General features: G+C 43.3%; 1 protein-coding gene across 1 annotated transcript in view; it reads right to left on the bottom strand.

Moving 5' to 3' along the window:
* The window catches only part of itga1 (integrin, alpha 1), a 193,649-nt gene extending 173,747 nt beyond the window's left edge, over positions 1-19,902 (bottom strand). The window contains exon 1 of the mRNA XM_067985617.1: positions 19,758-19,902. Coding sequence (XP_067841718.1) covers positions 19,758-19,800 — 43 coding nt within the window. The 5' untranslated portion in view covers positions 19,801-19,902. The remainder of the gene's footprint in view (positions 1-19,757) is intronic.
* Between the last annotated feature and the right edge of the window lie 1,358 nt (positions 19,903-21,260).

Raw genomic sequence — 21,260 nt, 5'->3', positions numbered from 1 at the left:
TGGAGATGGTCATTGCCTGGCACTTATCTGGCGCGAATGTTACTTGCCACTTATGAGCCCAAGCCTGGATGTTGTCCAGGTCTTGCTGCATGTGTCCCTAAAATCTCTTTCCAAAAATGCAGCTTTGTGAGAAAATAAAATTATACTGTAATGCTTAAAATCTTAAAGAATGTGGATTGCAATACTTGCTGTGTTTTAATTCAAAGTTTTCCGGTTCCTGCTGAGTGAATATTATGAGCCTCTCTCGGGTGTTAAAAGCTCTACTGTATTAATCCTCTGCTGGATAATGCCGGAAATCAAGAACAATGTGTGGAAATAGTCTCTAAATATTCATAAAATATGCTTTCAAAGTGGGAATCATCCTCCTTCAGAACAATGGATATTATATTTAGATGTATACATTTGCTGTGTGTTATCTTTGCCAACAAATGCTGTGCTTTGAACAAAATTTTGTTTGCATCAAGATCTTTGTAAAAAAAAATTTGTATTTATATCATGCCTTAATATGTTTCTCATAAATGTCTGAAAGTGCTTATACAATAAATTACTTTGAAGTGCAGTTACTGTTATGTATCCAGTCAAGGGAGTGAATAGGAATGGTACTTGGCAATTCAGTGTTTGTGTTACTTATGCAGATCCAAGATCATCTGAACAAATCAAATGTAATTTTATGACAACATGTAACTCTGCACTGACACTGCCTTCTGGATACTTCTAACATGCTCTAAGACTCCAAGGAACTAACTATGCTGCATGCAAAAACATTTGAAGAAAGCAATCACAATATCAAAGTGATAAAGGAGTTAACTGGGCTCAGTTAGTAGCATTTTTGCCTCGGAGACAGATGGCTTTGGTTCTAGCCCCACTCCGGGAATAGAACACATGGGACACGAAAGTTCACTAATCCCAATCCACTGCTGTAACTATCACGGAATGGGACTTCTGACCACTGACGCCCATGTGCCACCACCTCCATGCACCCATGGCGTTTGTTAGGTGGGGGGAGGGGGGTGAGGGAGTGGCAGACATTTGTAGTGCAAGATGAGTACTCACAATTTTAAAGTTTTAAAATATGGTTGTGCCACTTCACAATTTAGCTTACATTATTGTCAGTGTTGCGGCACCCACTCTGCCCATTTGTACCTCAAAATTACAATTGGGTTCCATATGTCATCGGACCCTGATTTTCATATTCAAAGTGGTCTGAAACAGGAGGGTGTTCCAGTTGCCCATCTAAAGTGACCCAACACTATTTTTAAGCCGTTACCACCGCATTTACGCCGGGCATTCACAGTCAAAATCAATTCTAATGAGCCAAGTGTGCTGGTAGCAGAAGATCTCAAAAAGTGTAATAGAAGTGGCTGGTTCCCAAATAGGCCAGTTTCCCATTAGCAACTGATACTTCTGCAATTGGTTGTCACAGTTCAAAGAAGGCTATGGGAATTGGCGGGCTCTCTGGTGGATGATATAATTCCTCCAGTTCTACCTCTTTCAGGAACGCCACTACTGAAGGAGACGGATGCAAGACATGCCCACCCCCACTGCTCATGGAGACACTGCTGAACATGGAATGGGGTGCAGTTCCGGCAGACTTGGGTCCCACCCAAAATCTACCCAGATAGCACTCGAATGTGCTGAAATGATCGTGGATTTCTGGTGCCATAATCTAGGCTGACATTTCAATGCAGTACTGAGGGAGTACTGTGTTGTCAGAGGTACTGTCTTTTGGATGAGAAGTTAAACCGAGCATCCATCTATCTGTAAACATAGAAATATGGAAATAGGAGCAGGAGTAGGCCATTCGGCCCTTTGAGCCTGCTCCGCCATTCAATATGATCATGGCTGATCCTTTATCTCAATACCATATTCCCGCTCTCTCCCTGTACCCCTTGATGCCCTTTATGTCTAGAAATCTATCTAGCTCCTTCTTAAATGTATTCAGTGACTTGGCCTCCACAGCCTTCTGTGGTGGAAAATTCTGCAGGTTCACCATCCTCTGAGTGAAGAAATTTCTCCTCATCTCAGTCCTACCCCGTATCCTGAGACTGACCCCTCATTCTGGACCCCCCCAGCCAGGGGAAACATCACCCCTGCATCAGTCTGTCCAGCTCTGTCAGAATTTTATATGTTTCAATGAGATCCCCTCTCATTCTTCTAAACTCGAGTGAATACAGGCCGAGTTTACTCAATCTTCCCTCATATGACAGTCTTGCCATCCCAGGAATCAGTCTGGTGAACCTTCGCTGCACTCCCTCCATGGCAAGTATATCCTTTCTTAGATAAGGAGACCAAAACTACATGCAATACTCCAGGTGTGGTCTCACCAAGGCCCTGTATAACTGTAGTAAGACATCCTTGCTCCTGTACTCAAATCCTCTTGCAATAAAGGCCAACATACCATTTGCCTTCCTAACTGCTTGCTGCACCTGCATGTTTGCTTTCAGTGACTGGTGTACAAGGACACCCAGGTCCCTTTGTACATCAACATTTCCCGATCTATCACCATTTAAATAATACGTTGCCTTTCTGTTTTTCCTTCCAAAAAAGATCCCTTGCCAATATTCAAAGTAAGTGCCTTAGCCAACACCATCAAAAAAACCAGTAAGTGATCACTTGTCTCATTTGCTGTTTGTGGGACCGATGTGTGTATATTGGCTGCTGCATTTGCCTACTCAACTAGAATGACTGCTCTTCAAATGTAATTCATCATCAGTGTATTGCTTTGGTACATCCCAAGAGTATGAAAGGCACTATATAAATTCAAGCTCTTTCTTTCTCTTTCTTTAAGTTTTATCTAAATCAAATAAAATGGCATTTATAGCAACACATATATGAATTCATTTAAGTATAAACTGTGCAAAAGCTCAGAACTGAGACCGGCACTGTAAACTAAAGCACTGAAGAGGGAACCAGCTACACAGCATTATTTAGGCAACATTATTGCAATTGTGACAGCAACAGTCCATTCCCTGATTGGCAATTCATATTTCAGGAATCTCTATCCTTGTTGAGAGTATCAATGGACTTTAAGCACTTCAACAGAAGCACTGTTACGATCTAATAGCAGCTCACTATATCTGCACAGCAGAGTGGTACATACAGGTTTATGGCCACATGCCCATACATGAAAATGGAAAATATAATGCAAACCAAACCATGGTATCCAAACAGTGCCACGTCACTTTGTAATTAAGGACTTCAGATAAATGCTCACCATCCAGAGATTTTCCAATAGAGTTACTGGAATTAACAAAATATAACTGAGCTGGTGTAGCTCAGCTCCCTGCCAACATGACTAAGTTCATTTCAACAAGGAACAAGCATTGAGCCCTGCATCTTGTATGAAATGGAAGCTAAACAATTGTATGTAAACATTGAAATAGAGCATGAACATAATTAGAACACAATTCGGTGACTGCTGTAGACCATCTATTGTTACCTTGTCGAATTGGGAGGCACCTGCTTGAAATCTTAAGCTGAGAAGATATATAAAGATGAAGAATGGCACTTAACTTAACCACCTAGAAAATCCTACAGCCCCACAATCACAACATCTAACTATCTTTTAAACGATTCCAAGGTCTTTGGGTCCATTTGCCTATCTGTAAGCCCATTTCATGTGTTGGTCATTCTTTGTGTGACGAACTTGTTGACATGATTCCTCAAGTTCCCTTTCAACAGTTTGAAGCTATGCTCCCTTGTTTTAATCATCATTTAACTTGAAGTGGTGCTTCAGATTTACCTATGTGTGGGACAGTGAATTCATGGTCCGCAGCCTTTCCTACTGGGGCGATGGGAGAAAGAAATATGGAAGAATATATTCACCACCTCATATCACTTCTGGAGGAAAACCCTGGAAGTGACGGGGACCAGTGGAACGGCTTTGTGGCAGATTTTTCTCCCTCTAAGGGGGAGGAAAGTCCAACCCTAATAGTTCAACTGAAGTAATACTAACTGGCCTATTGTTGCCCAGCTTATCCCCATCTTCTTTTCTGAAGATGGGATGTCACCGTCCAGTCATCTGGCATACTTCCCCTTTCCACAGAATTTTGAAAAATTGTAGTCAGAGTCTCTGTGATTTTGTCCCTAGTTTCCTTCAGGATCCTTGGATGTAAGCAATCAGGTCCCAGTGATTTGTTTACCTTAAGTTTGATTAACTTCCTTGGTACCATTTCTCCTTAAATAATAGCCTCCACTAACTGTTCTACACCCACCACTGGTGCTCGTGCAATACCTATATTCACTTCCTCTGTGAAAACTAAAACAAAGTACTTATTTAGATCTCTGCTATCCTCTGACTGTCTGCTATCAACTTGTCTCTTTGGTCTCAATGGCTCAACCATTGCAAATAATGTGCCTATCGAAAACATTTTTATTCCTTTTTATGTTTTTGTTAATTTTCTTTCATGCTCCTTCTTAGCTGTTCTGCTCTCCCTTCTTGTAGCTTCCTATGTTCTTCACAGGAGTGATTCTGCAATTCAGTGCTCCTAGTGGGCAGCAGCATTTTCGAGAAGCACATGTTAGGAAATGGCAGGTTTCAGCCTATGATTTTCTGATACATTCCCTCCTCCCACTGCAAGTGCTGGATCATGGAATCGCTCCTTATATTTATGCTGACCTTTATATCGGGCCTGAACACGAAATGCATCTTTCTTGTTTCACCAAGGAGCCCCAGCCTTCAATATACTCCTTTTCTTCTGTACCAAATTATATTTGAAATGTGTCCTTTCCACCTGTTAGTTAAATATTAACCATTGTTGATCTATTGTTCTATATGCCATTTTTTCTTTCCATTTAACCTGGGCACTATATTTCACTATAAATTTATTTTTTTCGCCAGTCAAGTACCCTGGTCATTGACTTTTCTTTTTCTGTTCTGACACTGAAGCGAAGTATAATACATTAACTGTTTTTCAAATGTTTTCCTACTTTTAGGTCATCTACTTTCTCTGCTTCATTGTCCAGAACTTCCTTCCTTATTAGAGTAGCAACATATTGACTAAGCAAACATTCTTGAACATACTGCAAAAAAATTTTCCTTTCACACATCAACTTACATTTATATAGCACCTTTAACATAGTAAAACGTCTCAACGGGCTTCACAGGAGCGATTATCAAACAAAATTTGACACCGAGCCACATAAGGAGATAGAGGTAGCTTTAAGGAGCATCGTGAAGGAGGAGAAAGAGGCAGAGAGGTTTAGGGAGGGAATTCAAGAGCTTAGGGCCTTAGGCTGGTGAAGGGAGTGAATGTTTAGGGTGGTGGATGGTGTGCCAATCAAGCGGGCTGCTTTGTCCTGGATGGTGTCGAACTTCTTGAGTGTTGTTGGAGCTGCAACACTTGTCTCATCCAGGCAAGTGGAGAGTATTCCATCACACTCCTGACTTGTGCCTTGTAGATAGTGGAAAGGCTTTGGGGAGTCAGGAGGTGAGTCACTCGCCACAGAATACCCAGCCTCTCACCTGCTCTTGTAGCCACAGTATCTATATGGCTGGTCCAGTTAAGTTTCTGGTCAATGGTTACCCCCGGGATGTTGAGGGTGGGGGATTCGGCAATGGTAATGCTGTTGAATGTCAAGGGGAGCTGGTTAGACTCTCTCTTGTTGGTGATGGTCATTGCCTGGCACTTGTCTGGCGCGAATGTTACTTGCCACTTATCAGCCCAAGCCTGGATGTTGTCCAGGTCTTGCTGCATGCAGGCATTGACTGCTTCATTATCTGAGGGGTTGCAAATGGAACTGAACACTGTGGAATCATCAGCGAACATCCCCATTTCTGACCTTATGATGGAGGGAAGGTCATTGATGAAGCAGCTGAAGGTGGTTGGGCGTTGTCAGATTCTCAAAATTCACAGATCCCCCAAAACTCGGAGAAAAACCCTAAAGAAAAGGACTTTGGACTCTGTTCTAACCATTTCAAGGTGATGAAATATTGGGCCGACTCACACACGCGCCAGGAAGCAACAACCAGGGAAAAGTACTTTTCGAGGAATCCACGTCCTTTAAGGGACTCGCTTCCTTGTAGGGGCGACTGTAAGAATTCTGTGAATTCACCTTTTCCCTGAGTATGGAAAACTTTGGCCATTGACTAAAATGCTAAGATGGAAGGATAGGTGAGAGGTCACCAGACGTATCAACAACACACACAGTGGAATGTGGGTGAATTACTGCTTCAGACATATCTCTGTTTTAATGCAAAACCTACAGCAGGTGGTCAACACTCAACACTAATTCAAAAGGCAGTCGGCCATTGAAAGAGGTAACTGCTCCAGACATGGTGGGGCCATATCTTCATTTTAAAGCAAAACCGATCAATACCTAGGAGGTTGGATACAAAAGGAAGCCTTGTGTGGCAAGCTCTACAAATCGGAATTAACAATGTCAAATCGAGAAAAACAATTGCAACATGATGAGAAACCATCAAAAGCCATCAAAGATTCTGAAGGACTTTGTAAGAACTGTTCAAACAGACATGAAGTGCCTTTTTTTTAAAGTGACGAAGACCATTGTAAGAGAGGGATATAGAAGCGGAAACTTGAAACCTCTCTTACTCGCTCTCTGGCTCTTGCTGGCTCTTGTGTTCTGCTTCTCTTGTTCTGCCTGTCTCTGGAAGGGAAGCAGCTTCCAACGAAACCAACGAACCCTACGTGAGAGAACCGGTCAGCCACACCTGCAAGTGCAAAGGATTGTTCAACAGCTCGGGAGGCGACAGTTCAACAAGGCGAGGGGGCAACAGAGAGAAGGTCAGCAGCTCTAGAAGCAGGCCGGCACACAAGAAGAAACCAGAGCAACAGCCCCAGTGACCATCAGACACCTCGCGGCAACAAGGGCCTTACGAAACAACCAATCGAATATTACCACCAACCAACCGGGTAATATTGGGCCACCGCGACCAAAGAAAACCAACTCAGGAGAAAACCGAAGATCCGCAAAGTTTCCACTCTACGATCTATTCCTGACTTACCTCTGGGTGAATTACTGTCAAGGATTCGTTTGGTGAGCATTATCTCTGGCCCTTTAGAGTCCAACTTAGCTAGCTAAAGTGGGATTGGGAGGGGTGAGGTATCTTTCTACTGTAATTTCCCTCGTGTGTACTGAAGTGTTCCCCATTTTATTAGAGTGTTAAGATTGTTGTGTTGTATTTTCTTTCTTGAATAAAGATCGAAGTTTCTTGCACCAAAACCGGTTGTCTGCTGCACTTTGTCACAACCCCCAAATAATTCCAAGGTCTAGAACCCAGGGAGTGGGAGTGATTTGAACCGCTTAGAAATCAGAGGCGAAGATGACACACACCACCACCCCCTACAGCCTAGGACACTGCCCTGAGGAACTCCTGCAGCAATGTCCAGGGGCTGAGAAGATTGGCCTCCAACAACCACTACCATCTTCCTTTGTGCTAGGTATGACTCCAGCCACTAAAGAGTTTTCCCCCTGATTCCCATTGACTTCAATTTTACTCGGGCTCCTTGGTGCCATACTCAGTCAAATGCTGCCTTGATGTCAAGGGCAGTCACTCTCACCTCACCTCTGGAATTCAACTCTTTTGTCCATGTTTGGACCAAGGCTGTAATGAGGTCTGGAGCCGAGTGGTCCTGGTGGAACCCAAACTGAGCATCGGTGAGCAGGTTATTGGAGAGTAAGTGCCGCATGATAGCACTGTCGACGACACCTTCCATCACTTTGCTGATGATTGAGAGTAGGCTGATGGGGCGGTAATTGGCTGGATTGGATTTGTCCTCCTTTTTGTGGACAGGACATACCTGGGCAATTTTCCATATTGTCGGGTAGATCCCAGTGTTTTAGCTGTACTGGCTAGAGGCGCGGCTAGTTCTGGAGCACAAGTCTTCAGCACTACAGCCGGGATGCTGTCAGGGCCCATAGCCTTTGCTGTATCCAGTGCACTCAGCCATTTCTTGATATCACGTGGAGTAAATCAAATTGGCTGAAGACTGGCTTCTGTGATGGTGGGGATATCGGGAGGAGGCTGAGATGGATTATCCACTCGGCACTTTGAAGATGGTTGCAAACACTTCAGCCTTGTCTTTTGCACTCACGTGCTGGAGTCCGCCATCATTGAGGATGGGGATGTTTACAGAGCCTCCTCCTCCCATTAGTTGTTTAATTATCCACCACCATTCACGACTGGATGTGGCAGGACTGCAGAGCTTTGATCTGATCCGTTGACTGTGGAATCGCTTAGCTCTGTCTATAGCATGTTGCTTCCGCTGTTTAGCATGCATGTAGTCCTGAGTTGTAGCTTCACCAGGTTGGCACCTCATTTTTAGGTACACCTGGTGCTGCTCCTGGCATGCTCTTCTACACTCCTCATTGAACCAGGGTTGATCCCCTGGCTTATTGGTAATGGTAGAGTGCGGAGGGTTGTAAGGCTGGAGGAGGGTACAAAGATTGGGAGGGGCGAGGCCATGGAGGGATCTGAGTACGAGAATGAGAATTTTAAAATTGAGTCATTGCTGGACTGAGAATCAATGTAAATCAAAAGCAAAATACTGCAGATGTTGGAAATCTGAAATAAAAACAGAAAGTGCTGCAGAGGCTCAGCAAATGAAGCAGCATCTGTGGAGAAAGAAACAGAGTTAACGTTTCAGGTCTAAGACCTTTCGTCAGAACTGGAAGATGTCAAAGAGTTAAAGTTTTTAAGCAAATACAGAGCCGGGAAAGGCGGGGGGGTGAGGGGGGGGGGGGCGGTGGTGGGGAGGGGAGGGAAGAACAAAAGAGAAGGTCTGTGATTGGATAGAGGGCAAGAGTGAATAAATGACAAAAGGGATGATGGTGTAAGGCAAGGAGGGTGATAATGGGACAAGGTAAGAAACAAAAGATCGGCCTAAAGCAGCTGTAAATGGCAACAGCAGAACCATTACCAGCACTTGCTATCCGAAAAAATAGGAGCAGTGGTTATGGTCTGAAGTTATTGAAATCAATGTTAAGTCCTACAGAACTTATTTCCTCCTATCTCAACTCTATTTTTTCACTCCTTGTCCACTCTCTTCCAACCTACATCCACAACTCTTCTGACACCTCCACCACTTTGACAGTTTCCAGTTCCCCGGCCCTAACTGACTCCTTTTCACCATGGACATCCAGTCCCTCTACACCTCCATCCCCCACAAGGATGACCTGCGGGCCTTCTGCTTCTTTGTAGAACGGAGGCCCAACCAGTCCCCATCCACCGCCATCCTCCTTCATCTGGCTGAACTTGTTCTTACGTTGAACTACTTCTCCTTTGACTCCACTGACTTCCTCCAAATTAAAGGCATCGCTACGGTCCAAGCTATGCCTGCCTTTTTGTGGGATACATGGAACATGCCTTGTTCCAGTTCTACTCAGGCCCTCTCCCTCATCTCTTTTCCCGGTACATTGATGACTGTATAGGTGCTGCTTCCTGCTCTCGCCCCGAACTGGAGAATTTCATCAACTTAGCTTCCAATTTCCACCCTTCCTTCGCCTTCACGTGATCCATTTCCGACTCTTCCCTTCCCTTCCTCGACTTCTATATCTCCATTTCTGGAGATAGGCTGTCAACCAATATCTATTATAAGCCCACCGACTCCAACAGCTATTTTGATTACACTTCCTCCCACCCCACTTCCTGTAAGGACTCAATTCCCTTCTCCCAGTTTCTCCGCCTCCGTTGCATCTGTTCTGACAATGCCACATTCCACACAGTGCTTCCGATATGTCTTTCATTTTCCTCAACCGAGGATTCCCTTCCGCTGTAGTTGACAGGCCCCTCGACCGTGCCCATCCTATTTCCCGCACTTCTGCCCTCACCCCTTCCCTTCCCTTCCAGAACCATGAGAGGGTCCCCCTTGTCCTCACCTTCCACCCCATCAGCCCCCACATTCAACGTATCATCTTCCGCCATTTCCACCACCTCCAGCGCGATCGCACCACCAAACACATCTTTCCCTCCCCTCCCCTTTCAGTATTTCAAAGGGACCGCACCCTCTGTGACACCCTAGTCCACTCTTCCATCACTCGCAAACCCCGCTCTCCTCCCCACGGCACCTTCCCGTGCGAGCGCAGGAGATGCAACACCTGCCCCTTCATCTCCTCCCTCCCCACCATCCAGGGCCCCAAACACTCCTTCCAGGTGAAACAGCGGTTTACTTGTACTTCTTTCAATTTACTATACTGTATTCACTGCTCACAATGCGGTCTCCTCTCCGTCGGGGAGACCAAATGCATATTGGGTGATCTTTTTGCTGAACACCTCCGCTCTGTCCGCAAGTGTAACCGCGACTTGCAGGTCGCTTGCCATTTTATTTCCCCGTCCCACTCCCACTCTGTCTTCAACCTGAAACGCTAACTCTGTTTCTTTCTCCACAGATGCTGCCTCACTTGCTGAGCTTTTCCAGCATTTTCTGTTTTTATATGAGAGCCAATATAGGTCAGCGAGCACAGAGGTGATGGATGAACGGACTTGGAGCGAGTTAGGATATGGGCAGCAGAGTTTTGGATGAGCATAAACACTTTCTCTATCCCAATCTATGTTTGGCTAATTAAACACTTCTACAATTATAACTATTATTGTTAATATACACCTCTCTAATTTGTCTACAGGTTTTATCAATTTCCTTTTCACTGTTAGATGATTTGTATACTCAGAGCACTCTGACTTATTTCTTGCTGTTCCTCAATTCAAACTAAAGGGAGTCTATTTCAACTACTTCTCTATTTAAATCCTTTTGCTCTAGTGCTATATTATTTATTAATAACATTACCTCTCATCTCTGGACAATATTACCCTTCCATCCTATGCAGATTCAGTTCAGTATCAATCTTTAATAGTTTGGATGAAATTGTAAACTCAGACTTGTTTTCTACTACAATACAGTGCATTAATGTAACAACATTGAATCATTTCCTACATTACAATGGTGACTACACTTCAGAAGTATTTCATCGGCTGTAATGTGCTTTGGGATGTCCTGAGGTCGTGAAAGGCACTATATGAATGCAAGTCTTTCTTTCTTTCTTTATTGGGTTTCTATGATGTGCTTATATTGACACGTAAAAAGACTGCAATATTGTCCTCATTAACTCTTTAATGTAGAAATAGTTTGCTAAAAGCATGTGTCATGTTAAAACATTTTGAAATGGTGATTTCACAGACAGCTCACATACATCTAGAAAACTTTGAATAAATAGAAATTCCTGTGGGGCTCGGGATGGGGGGGGGTTTTGGGTGTGGATCTTCCAACCACCCATAGATGTGACCAGAACCTGTCCAAAATCTAGGGGTCAAGAGTATTAGTTTATTGTGGGCACATGCCCACACCATTTTCGGTGCAAGTGGGGCACCAGTCTCTGGGGGGAGGATTTCATAGCAGCACCTTGCTACAGCATAAGTGGCCAGAATTTGAATTTCTTGCTTTCCCTACCACACTCGACCTCTTTGTCTTTTTAAAATTTCTATGGCCCTACTTTCATCAGGATCAGGTCCTGACAAACAAGTATGTCTGCTTCTTTCAGGCATGTATTGTATTGGGGATAAATGAGGTGGAACTGGCAGAAATTTCGACATGACTTCATCGCATTAGTTCTGCCTGTTTTAGCGATGTCCGCACAGAAGACGCAAACGCAAGAGACCCCACTTCTGGTGGAAAGTTCAGTGCAGAGAGCAGGGGTGAAGACCCAGCATTATCAGGTCCCACCCCAAATTCCACCACCGTCCACCCAGATTATGTGAATTCGGTGCTCCTAAGAGGTAGGGAAGTTCGAGGTTCGTATCTCTTTCAGTTGATGCGATTATTCTTGAAAGCCCAGCAGCAAGAACCATGAATAATCATTCAGTTACAGTGACATTATTTTCAAATAATTGTTTCCAGGTTCAGCTAAAGGGCAGCCATTTGTTGATGCTCTAAGTTGGTCGGCCTATCAACTGGTGATGATTTGGATAATAATACCAAACCATGACAATAACAGCTCACCAATGCAGAGATAATGATCACATGCCATAATCCTTAAAAAATGCACTTAGAAAGGATCCAGAAGAGATCAGAGTCTCCTATTCAGACAATATGCATCTCATTGCTATGCTTTTCCCACTGAACATCGGTTGAGTCAAGATAAACTATGAGGAGTAAAAGACATAATGAAACAAGACAGAAAACTACCAAACCTCAAATGTATGGAACAAGAATGTGGAATTCTATTAATGTAACAATATACCCTTGTCAGCTGGTTAAAATAAAATTTTAAAATCCAACAGCAGCAAAATTAGATAGTTTACTGAATTGATGATCTGAATGGGGTTCAATTGGTTGTAAATTAGCAAAAGAACCTTTCATTTTAAGAATTCAAGTGACAGAGCATATTCATACAGAGTTTGCAGTGCCAGCTATCAATTGGATACATAAAACAATCAAATGTAATAAAGGTTTATTCATACTGTCTCTACTTTTCCACCTACAACATGTCGCTTTCCTTGACTTCAGACTGCTTCTGTCCCACTAATTAATGTGTTCTCCAGCTGTTTCAAGTTCCTTTCCTGTTTCTTCTCCTAAAACTTGCCCTTTTTCTGATATAGCTCTGATGTAGAAATCTGGATGCGCAATTCTGAAGGAGAGGACCTTGAACCAATTAAAAGGGGGAGGGGTGGAAGAGTTGTCCCTCTGTGTCCCATATCGCCTGAGGGGATCGGAGAGGAATTTCCCAGAATATTTTTTCCCTTATTGGCCCTCGACTCTTTCTCTGTTTTTTTTGCCTTTCCCAGGAGATTACATGTCTGTGGGGGTGGGGGTGGGTGTGAGGGGGTGGGGATGGGGGGGTGGTGGTGGGGGGGAGGTCGGGGGAAGGATGAAGTGTTTATCATGATCGTCCGGCCATCATGGTGTGGGGCAGGCTTGATGGACCAGCTGGTCTTTTCCTGCCCATCAATATCATACATTCGTATTATTTCAAAAAGAAAACTAAATTAGGGGGAGGAAAATGTCTATACAAGTGAAGAAATGTGATCCAGTTTTATAATTTGTTGTCTCTAAACAAAATAATATCTCTCCAGAGAGATCAGTAAAGCTGGTCTTTTGTAGCTGTAACACCACTTATGAAACTTCACTAGTGCTTGGAGCTAGATGTGCAACACTAAGGAAGTAGTGGATCAGAAATATAGAGGGTGGGTTAGTGCTAATAAGACAAGCAAAGAGCTGAATTTATCAACATTCAAGTACCTTTTTATCTGTTTACATTTAAACAAACAGTAGTGAGATGCTTTGATTCTGTACAAACTCAAATTTTGAATGTTGCGGCACATCGGATATAACTGAGGAGAAATCATTGCAGGAGATGTATTGGCTACATTGGACACATGGGACTAGAACCATGAGAGTGCAATACCATGGGGGTGGACCATGGAAGAGAGGTGGTGGAGAAGAATGAAGAGATGTGGACTGTTGCTATTTATGAATAGTCCATTTGTAGTTGATCTGGTGGTAGATATTTGACTATATTTTCAGGGAGGAGGGTAGGGAGGTATTCAATCTGACAGCACCAAGATTGCAATTGGATGTCAATTTTATAAATACCTGAGTTATGAACTAGGACACAGTGAAAAAAGTCCAGATGTTTGAGTGAGATGATGGGCATTGCATTCTAAATTGGGGCAGTTCAGGTTTAAATTTACTGGCCGCTGGGTCAATGTAATGCAACATTACAAGAGGGCAGTCATTTGAGTAGGTGTTTGCAAATTTCAGATTCCAGAGTTGCAATACGACACTGCTTAAAATGACTGGAAATAAAGCGGCACTTTGTGGAATCACTGCTGAGGAAGTCGCTAGTTAAATGTAGAGGAGGACTCATTCAGGGAACCGACTGAACTTATCCTGCTCAAAGGAGCCCATTTTTGTTGCTGATCATGACGTAGCATCTATAGGAAGAGTAAAGAAGTCTCCAGTACAGACCATCCGGTGTTATCTTATGAAACAGTGTGGTGGCACTGAGATAAAATAGGAGTAAAATAAGTTACCGAGGGGGGAGATTTCCCCCATGTCCTATCGGTAGCAAATCATAAAAGTGTTCATTATAAACAGGTTTATGATTTCACTACACAAAACACAGAGAGGAAATCTCCCCCAAAATAACAAAAAACTAAAATAGCATGAAAAGAGGCAAGTAAAACCACAATGACTGCTTGTTCGTATATATGTTGAATAAATATTGAATCTTTTAGCAGGGAAATCAGTTCCTGAGTCAATTCTTAAATACTAATATACAGACAGAGTAAAAGCTGTTTTATAAAGCCTTCACATGTTGAAAGCAGATGTGACATGAATCTTGTGTAAAATCAACAAGGAATGTCATGGTAATCTGACGAGCCTGGCACTCAATATTTGGAACAATGCTCTTCATTACTACAACAAAAGGTACTGCCAGGATGTGTACACAGAGGAATAGATATTCCAAGTTATTGCAGTGCAAAGTACCTGGCCCACTACAAGCACAGATTAGAAAACTGTGGGCTGTGCGCCTGTGATTTTCCAACCCATGCAAATTATGCGCCAGGTACCTTGCAGCTGGTTGGGACTCGAAAAATCTACTCTAAGGTTACTGCACCCCCTCCTTTGTACAGCAGAGATCAAGAACTGGGACCCTTCTCTTACAGGATAGTCACTCATTCTCGCCTCAGACAGAAAGTTTTAGGTTCAAGTTCCAGTCCAAGGACTTGAGCACAAAATCTAGGCTGACATTCCAGTGCAGTACTGAGGGAGTGCAGCACTATCCGAGGTGTCGTCTTTTGGATGAGACGTTAAACCAAGGTCCAGTCTGCCCTCTTAGTTGGATGTAAAAGATCCCATGGCACTATTTTGAAGAAGAGCAGCGGAGTTCTCCCCGGTGTCCTGGCCAATATTTATCCCTCAACCAATATCATTAAAAACAGAGGGTGCTAAATTGGGCCGTGTAGCGCCAAGCGGCCTCTTGAGGTGCCAAGATGATGTCTTGGCTGCGCACGTACGTTTCCAGTGTGATGTGCGCCAGATGCCATCTTGGTATAGGAGTTAGCGCATGCGCAAATACCGAACACTGGCTGAATGTAAAGTAAGGAGGAAGTGGATACAATCAATGTGCAACACTGAGTTAAAGTGATAGACACCATTTTGACACTTAACGGTCAACTCAACGCAAAGTCTAAACCCCGACCATCTGAACGTGTCTTAGAGTGCCCACCAGTGCTATTTAAAGGGACCATGCAGGATTTACAGGTTATTGGCTGGATTATTGTATCTGGCTGCCGAGACATTTATACCTGTTTTTGGAGGTCTCCTATACTTGAATACTAGGACTAGGGGACATAGCCTAACATTCAGAGCCAGGATGTCAAGGAGTGAAGCTTGGAAACGCTTTCACACGCAAAGAGTGGGAGAAGTTTGGATAGCTCTTCTGCAAAAGGCAGTTGGTGCTAGCTCAATTGTGAATTCTAAATCTGAGACTGATAGATTTCTGTGAATCAAGGGTATTAAGGGATATGGTGCTAAGGCGGGTATATGGAGTTAGGTCATAGGTCCACCATGATCTCACTGAATGGTGGAACAGGCTCGAGGGGCTAAATGCCACTGCCACTTACTGCCTCCTGATATCTGCCACCTTCTCCTGCAAGAAAGCGGGACATGTATCTGCGTGATGTGCCTGCCATGGTTGAATAGCTGCCAGCATGTGTGGCCTGTGAGTTGTGGGTGGGCGGCTTGCAACAGTGATAATGTGTAAGGGTGAGAGGAAGCATCTGATTGGAAGAGTTGAGTATTGATGGAAAGAGTTTCTTGGATGCGGCTAGTGGTGCAGTTGGTAGGAGACGCCACTTGACAGTTGACCTCACTCACCTTGACCACTCATGTTGAAGCATTGAACTTCATCCTGCACTGCATCCATGTTCATGATGCTGTGCGTCTGGCATTGATTTTGTCCCCCGCTGCCTCCCACTACCTTTTGGGTACATGTCTGGAGGACCTATTGCACCCTGCAGATATAGGATGTCCCTCCATCTGTCCACCTCTTGCACCAAGGCCGCTAGTGGATCAGCAGAGAACCTTGGTGCAAGCACTCTTTCAGGCCTGGTACAAACTCAGATCGGCAGATTGGTGAGGTCTGGCATGCAGATTGGAGGATGTGGGATTTAGTAGTGCGCAACCTTTAGTCAATGTTTTAACATAACTCAACAGCTTGTAAACATAGAGGTGAGAGCTGCATCTGAGTTTTGCATGTGCGATGTCTGATCTCCGTTCAGACTCCGTGCAGGCGGCAGACTGTTATTTTCAGCAAATAACAAGGACCAGCTACCTTTAAGAGGTTTTTAAGAGACAGCCTACCTTTAAGAGATTGGTGCTCCCCCTGCTGGTGGAAAGTGCAAATTGCATTGAATCCCTGTTCAACGCTGATTCAGAACGCTGCTTGCAGTTAAGTCCTGTCTCGTCCTGCTTGCGCAGGGGCCATTGGTCAGGGTAATAGCGGGTCATGCTACCCACGCCCAATAATAAGCTCTATCCAATTTTTTCCCCAGATGATCTGGTCATATCACGTTGCTGTTTGTGGAACCTTGCTGTGCACAAATTGGCTGCCACGTTTCCTACATTACAGTGACTACACTTCAAAAGTACTTCATTGGCTTTAAAGTGCTTTGGGACATCCCATGGTCATAAAAGGTGCTATATAAATGCAAGTCTTTCGTTTTTATTGCAACTTTTCTAAAGCAATAATATATTAATAAATTTTAAGTAGTCTGCTTTTAATCCCAAGCACTTTGACCTGTAAATATTATAATAAATGTTAATGTTGAAGATAATATATGCATGCCACACTTCTATCTTGCATGACTCCACGTAAAAGTAAGATTGCAATATTAACATTTATTGCCATTATTTAATCTTTACATTCCTAGTAAGTCACAACATCTAGAAATATTAACTAACTTCAGGAGTTATATTTTGTTTTAGAGAGCTGTGCTTGATCCCACTTTTAGTTCAGTCCTGCTTGTAGTGTTTTCAGGATGGGAACCAAATTCCATTGGATAAATAAGAAAATGAACTCACATTAAAATACACTGCACTTATTCATTTTCTCATAAGTTTTCTCCACTTCTCTCCTGAACATACTAATGGGGTAGAGCTCCACAACAACTACTTGCATTTATATGGTGCCTTTAATGTGGAAAAACATCGCAAGATGCTACGCAGACATGGAGGTATAATCAGATAAAAATGGGAGCCGAGACAAAAGAGGAAATATTAGTATGGCTGACCAAAAGATTGGTCAAAATGGTGTTTTAAAGGAGGATAGGCCTAGACAGTTGAAGGCATGGCCGCGAATGGTGGGGGGATGGCAGGGGCATGCACAAGAAGCCAGAGTTAGAGCATCAGAGAGAATGGTGGGGGTGGGGTGTGTTATAGGGCTGGAGAAGATAGAGGGGGGCAAGACCATGAAGAAATTTAAACATAAGGATGAGAATGTTAAGGTGAGGTGTTGGGTGACCAGGAGCCAATATAGGGCAGCAAGGACAGGAGCCATGGATGAGGGGGACTTCGTCCGGTTTAGAGTTTCTTTTTCATTCTTGGGATCTGGGCATCGCTGGAAAGGCTGGCCATCCTTATTGATACAACTGAGTAGCTTGCTAGGCCAATTCAGAGGGCAGTTAAGAGTTAACCTCATAGATGTGGGACTGGAATCATACGCCGGGTAAGGACAGCACGTTTTATTCCCTAAAGGACACGAAGAATGGAAGGCTGGCCAGGAGAGCATTGGAATAGTTGGGTCTGGAGGTGACAAAGGCATGGATGAAGGTTTCAGCGGCAGCTGGGCAAAGGCAGGGGTTGAGATAGGCGATGTTACAGAGGTGGAAGTAGTCAATTTTTGTGATGGAGATTATGTGTGGTTGTCAGTTCAGCTTGAAGTTGAATTGTATGCAGAGATGGTGAACAGTCTGGTTCAGACTGAGACAATGGCTGGGGAGATGCTTGGAACTAGTAGCGAGGGTATGGAGTTTGTGACGGGAGTTAAAGCTGATAGCTTCAGTCTTTCCAATGTTTAACTGAAGAAAATTGTGGCTCATCCAAGGCTGGATATTGAACAAGCAGTCTGACAACACAGAGGCAGTAGATGGATGGAGCGAGATGGAGGAGAGGTACAGCTGGGTGTCATCGGTGTACACCTGGAAGCTGACCCCATGTCTGTAGATGATGTTGCCAGCGGGCAGCATGTAGATGAGAAAGAGGAGAGAGTCTTCACGAGGTTGGACAGGCCCGAGGGGCCATATGGCCTACTCCTGCTCCAATTTCTTATATTCTTATATTCTTATGACAGTGTCAGCTTGAAATGAAGGCCATCATAGCCAAGGCCAAGCCTGTCCCCAGCAGACATTCACACAGCACACTTTCCAGAAGGGATCACTATATATTGAGCAGGAGTAAGAACTTGAGTTGATTCTTCCTTCTCCAACCCAGAAATACTGTGACCAACTGTCGAAAGCTTACCAGTGCCCCAGCTGAAATCACCAAACTCAGTATAAAACAGAGGATGTACTTAGGACAATCTTGGTCTGCATAACTTAGTACCACACGAAACATTTACTAACATAGACACTGGGGAATATTATAATATTCACCATGATAATTATATACAGAATAGCCAAAACCTTAGACTTATTGTAGAGTTATACATTACACTATATTTGTGGTCAAGGTTACTTGCAATTTAAGTGTCGACTAGAATTTCTCATACATGAAGGAGAACATCTCAGGTATATCTGCAGTGCTTCTGTGACACTTGGTCCCACTCTCTTGATAATGAACCCAGCTCACACTTGGATTATTGCCATTTTTATCAGTCTGCTCTGATCACCATTTAGAGGACAACTCCCCGAACACTGGGAGCTGGTCCGGAGAACATTGTGCTTTTTTGCACATGGGAATGATTAAACAAAATTGCTTTCATCTACTTCTTGCTATAATGAGGGGAGGGAATCTTAAAGCTATTTTCAACTCTTGACAAAAGGGAAGAGCAATAGATATTAGAATTCCAAACCAATACTTTTATATAAATCAACACATATTGACAATGTACGAAGATTATATTTGGTTTACCAAATCTTTTACTTTTGAATCCATTAGACACTGCACTCTGGAAGATATATTGCTTTTCAAAGTAAGCCAAATTCCATTAATAAAGCTCCTTAAGTGGATACTGTAGCAGTAACTCAATATCCTATGAAGTATAGTTAGTTTGTATGAAGCCCCACTGAAGAACTACAGTGCGGCTGGACAGCCAGGAATCTTGAAACGGAAAATTATGCAGGGCTATGGGCAAAGAGTGGAGGAGTGAGACTAATTGGATAGCTCTTTCAAAGAGCCGGCGCAGGCACGATGGGCCAAATGGCCTCCTTCTGTGCTGTATGATTCTATTCTATGAATGGAGATGCATAAAACGGCATCTTGTTCGCCCAATATGCGACTAATAAACTTAATGCAGTATTTACTACATTTGATTATTTCATCAGTTTTCCTTCCTTGTTTTTCACATTTTACATAGTAATGAAGTTATTAAAAAAATAAAACAAATTTGGAAAATAGTTTTTTTAATGATATTGAATGTACAAAATATGCAATAGCAACCAACAATAATCCTCAGAAACGGATACACTGATAAACAAATAAGCTTTAACTGTCTGCTTTGTACAATTAAATCTTAAAGGTCGCCACCCTCGATAAACTAAAGAGCCCACTGTAGCTGTTAAATCCAAAGATGTATTTTCTTACCTTCGATCAAGATTAGAGTGGTGCATTGCAGCTTCCAGAACATGGTTGATTTTTTTTTCCAAAAAAATACGGAAAATAAATTTTGTTCGGAGAGAGAAATAAAAACCTGCTGGGATCGGTCTGAATCCAACTTGTTCGAGTGACAAGTTCTGAAAGTTCTGTGGCACTTAGCGCAGGAACTATGAGGAAATCTCCAGGCATTTCCTGTTTGCCCGAAATGACAGAGGATAAAACTCGACTCCACACATTCTGCATTTAGATTGATGACCAGGCTTTTGGATGTATTGGAAATGGCCCGCGGCTGCAGGGAAGCGGCATATTAAACTTCACCCATATGCTTGCATCAAGCGCACGACTAAAATCAGCGCACGGATCTCAAATGTTTGATCTTACTCATAACTGAGGGCGGGGGGACAAAACCATGCGAGGAGCACAGGGCTCAAGTTGAAAAAGTTCTTCATAGTCAAGGATTTCAGGAAATCTAAAGAAATGTACAGACAATACGAGAAAACACACACACGATATCTTCAAACAGTCTCTGGTCCCACATAGTTTTGCCTCATTAAACGTTATTGATTTTCATATTCTATCCTTGAAAAGATTTGTGAAGGCGGGTTTATTCAGACAACCTTAATAAGGAATGAGTGTTACAAAGCTTATTAGGAGAAAGAGCGAGCTCCTTCCTCCTTACCAGCACTTCAAGAAACGGGAGAAACTTTTCTGGACTCATCCCAGATGTCAAAGATTAACAAGAAAAAAAGCTTTGAAGATGTACCAGAAATAGCGCTGGTTTTCCCTTTTAAACTCAATTAGTACCTATACATCAATAAGCAAGTATATCCCTCAGAGAGAGTAACTATTCTTCACATGTAGCGCTCAGAGATGAAGATAAGACTTTATTAGTTGACAACATAATCACAATTTTTATTATTGCTAATGTTTGGACATCTCTGAAAAATAATGGCCTATGCTGTACCCTTGGAAGCAGAGTCCTGGAAAAATAATGGCCCAAGGCTAGAAAGTTGTTGACAGATGGCCTTTAAAGCCTCTCTAGAGCAAATCAGGGCTGCTGTGATGTAGTGAGTGCACGCGCAGCTAAGAGAATCATTGGGAAGATGAAGCAGAAAAATTGAATTGCCTGGGCTCCACAATTAGTCAAAAATGACCCAAAATTATTTTTCTGCTGGCTGAAGTGTCCCATCAATCATGATAAATGCCTAATAAGTATGACGAGTCTGGTATTCTTCGACAAACCAGTGAGGGGACCCTTGCGGTCTGGAAAGAGTATTTTACTGAGCTGGTGTTTGACCCAATGGGCCAGATAAGGAAGGGACCCCATCTGATTTCGAGGTTGGAAAAGCTGGCAGAGAGCGCTGCGCAGATAGAAGGCTTTAAAGAACCAATAACTGGCAGGAAGTGGACTTTGCACTGCATTGCCTGGTTAATGGTAGGGAGCAGGCGTGAACGGTATTCATGCTGAATTCCTAAGTGCTACTCTAGGCA

The sequence above is a fragment of the Heptranchias perlo genome, chromosome 1 (assembly GCF_035084215.1).
Source record: "Heptranchias perlo isolate sHepPer1 chromosome 1, sHepPer1.hap1, whole genome shotgun sequence".
Taxonomy (NCBI): Eukaryota; Metazoa; Chordata; class Chondrichthyes; order Hexanchiformes; family Hexanchidae; genus Heptranchias; species Heptranchias perlo.
The sequence above is the reverse complement of the archived record's forward strand: the minus strand, read 5'-3'. Positions and strand labels throughout refer to the sequence as shown.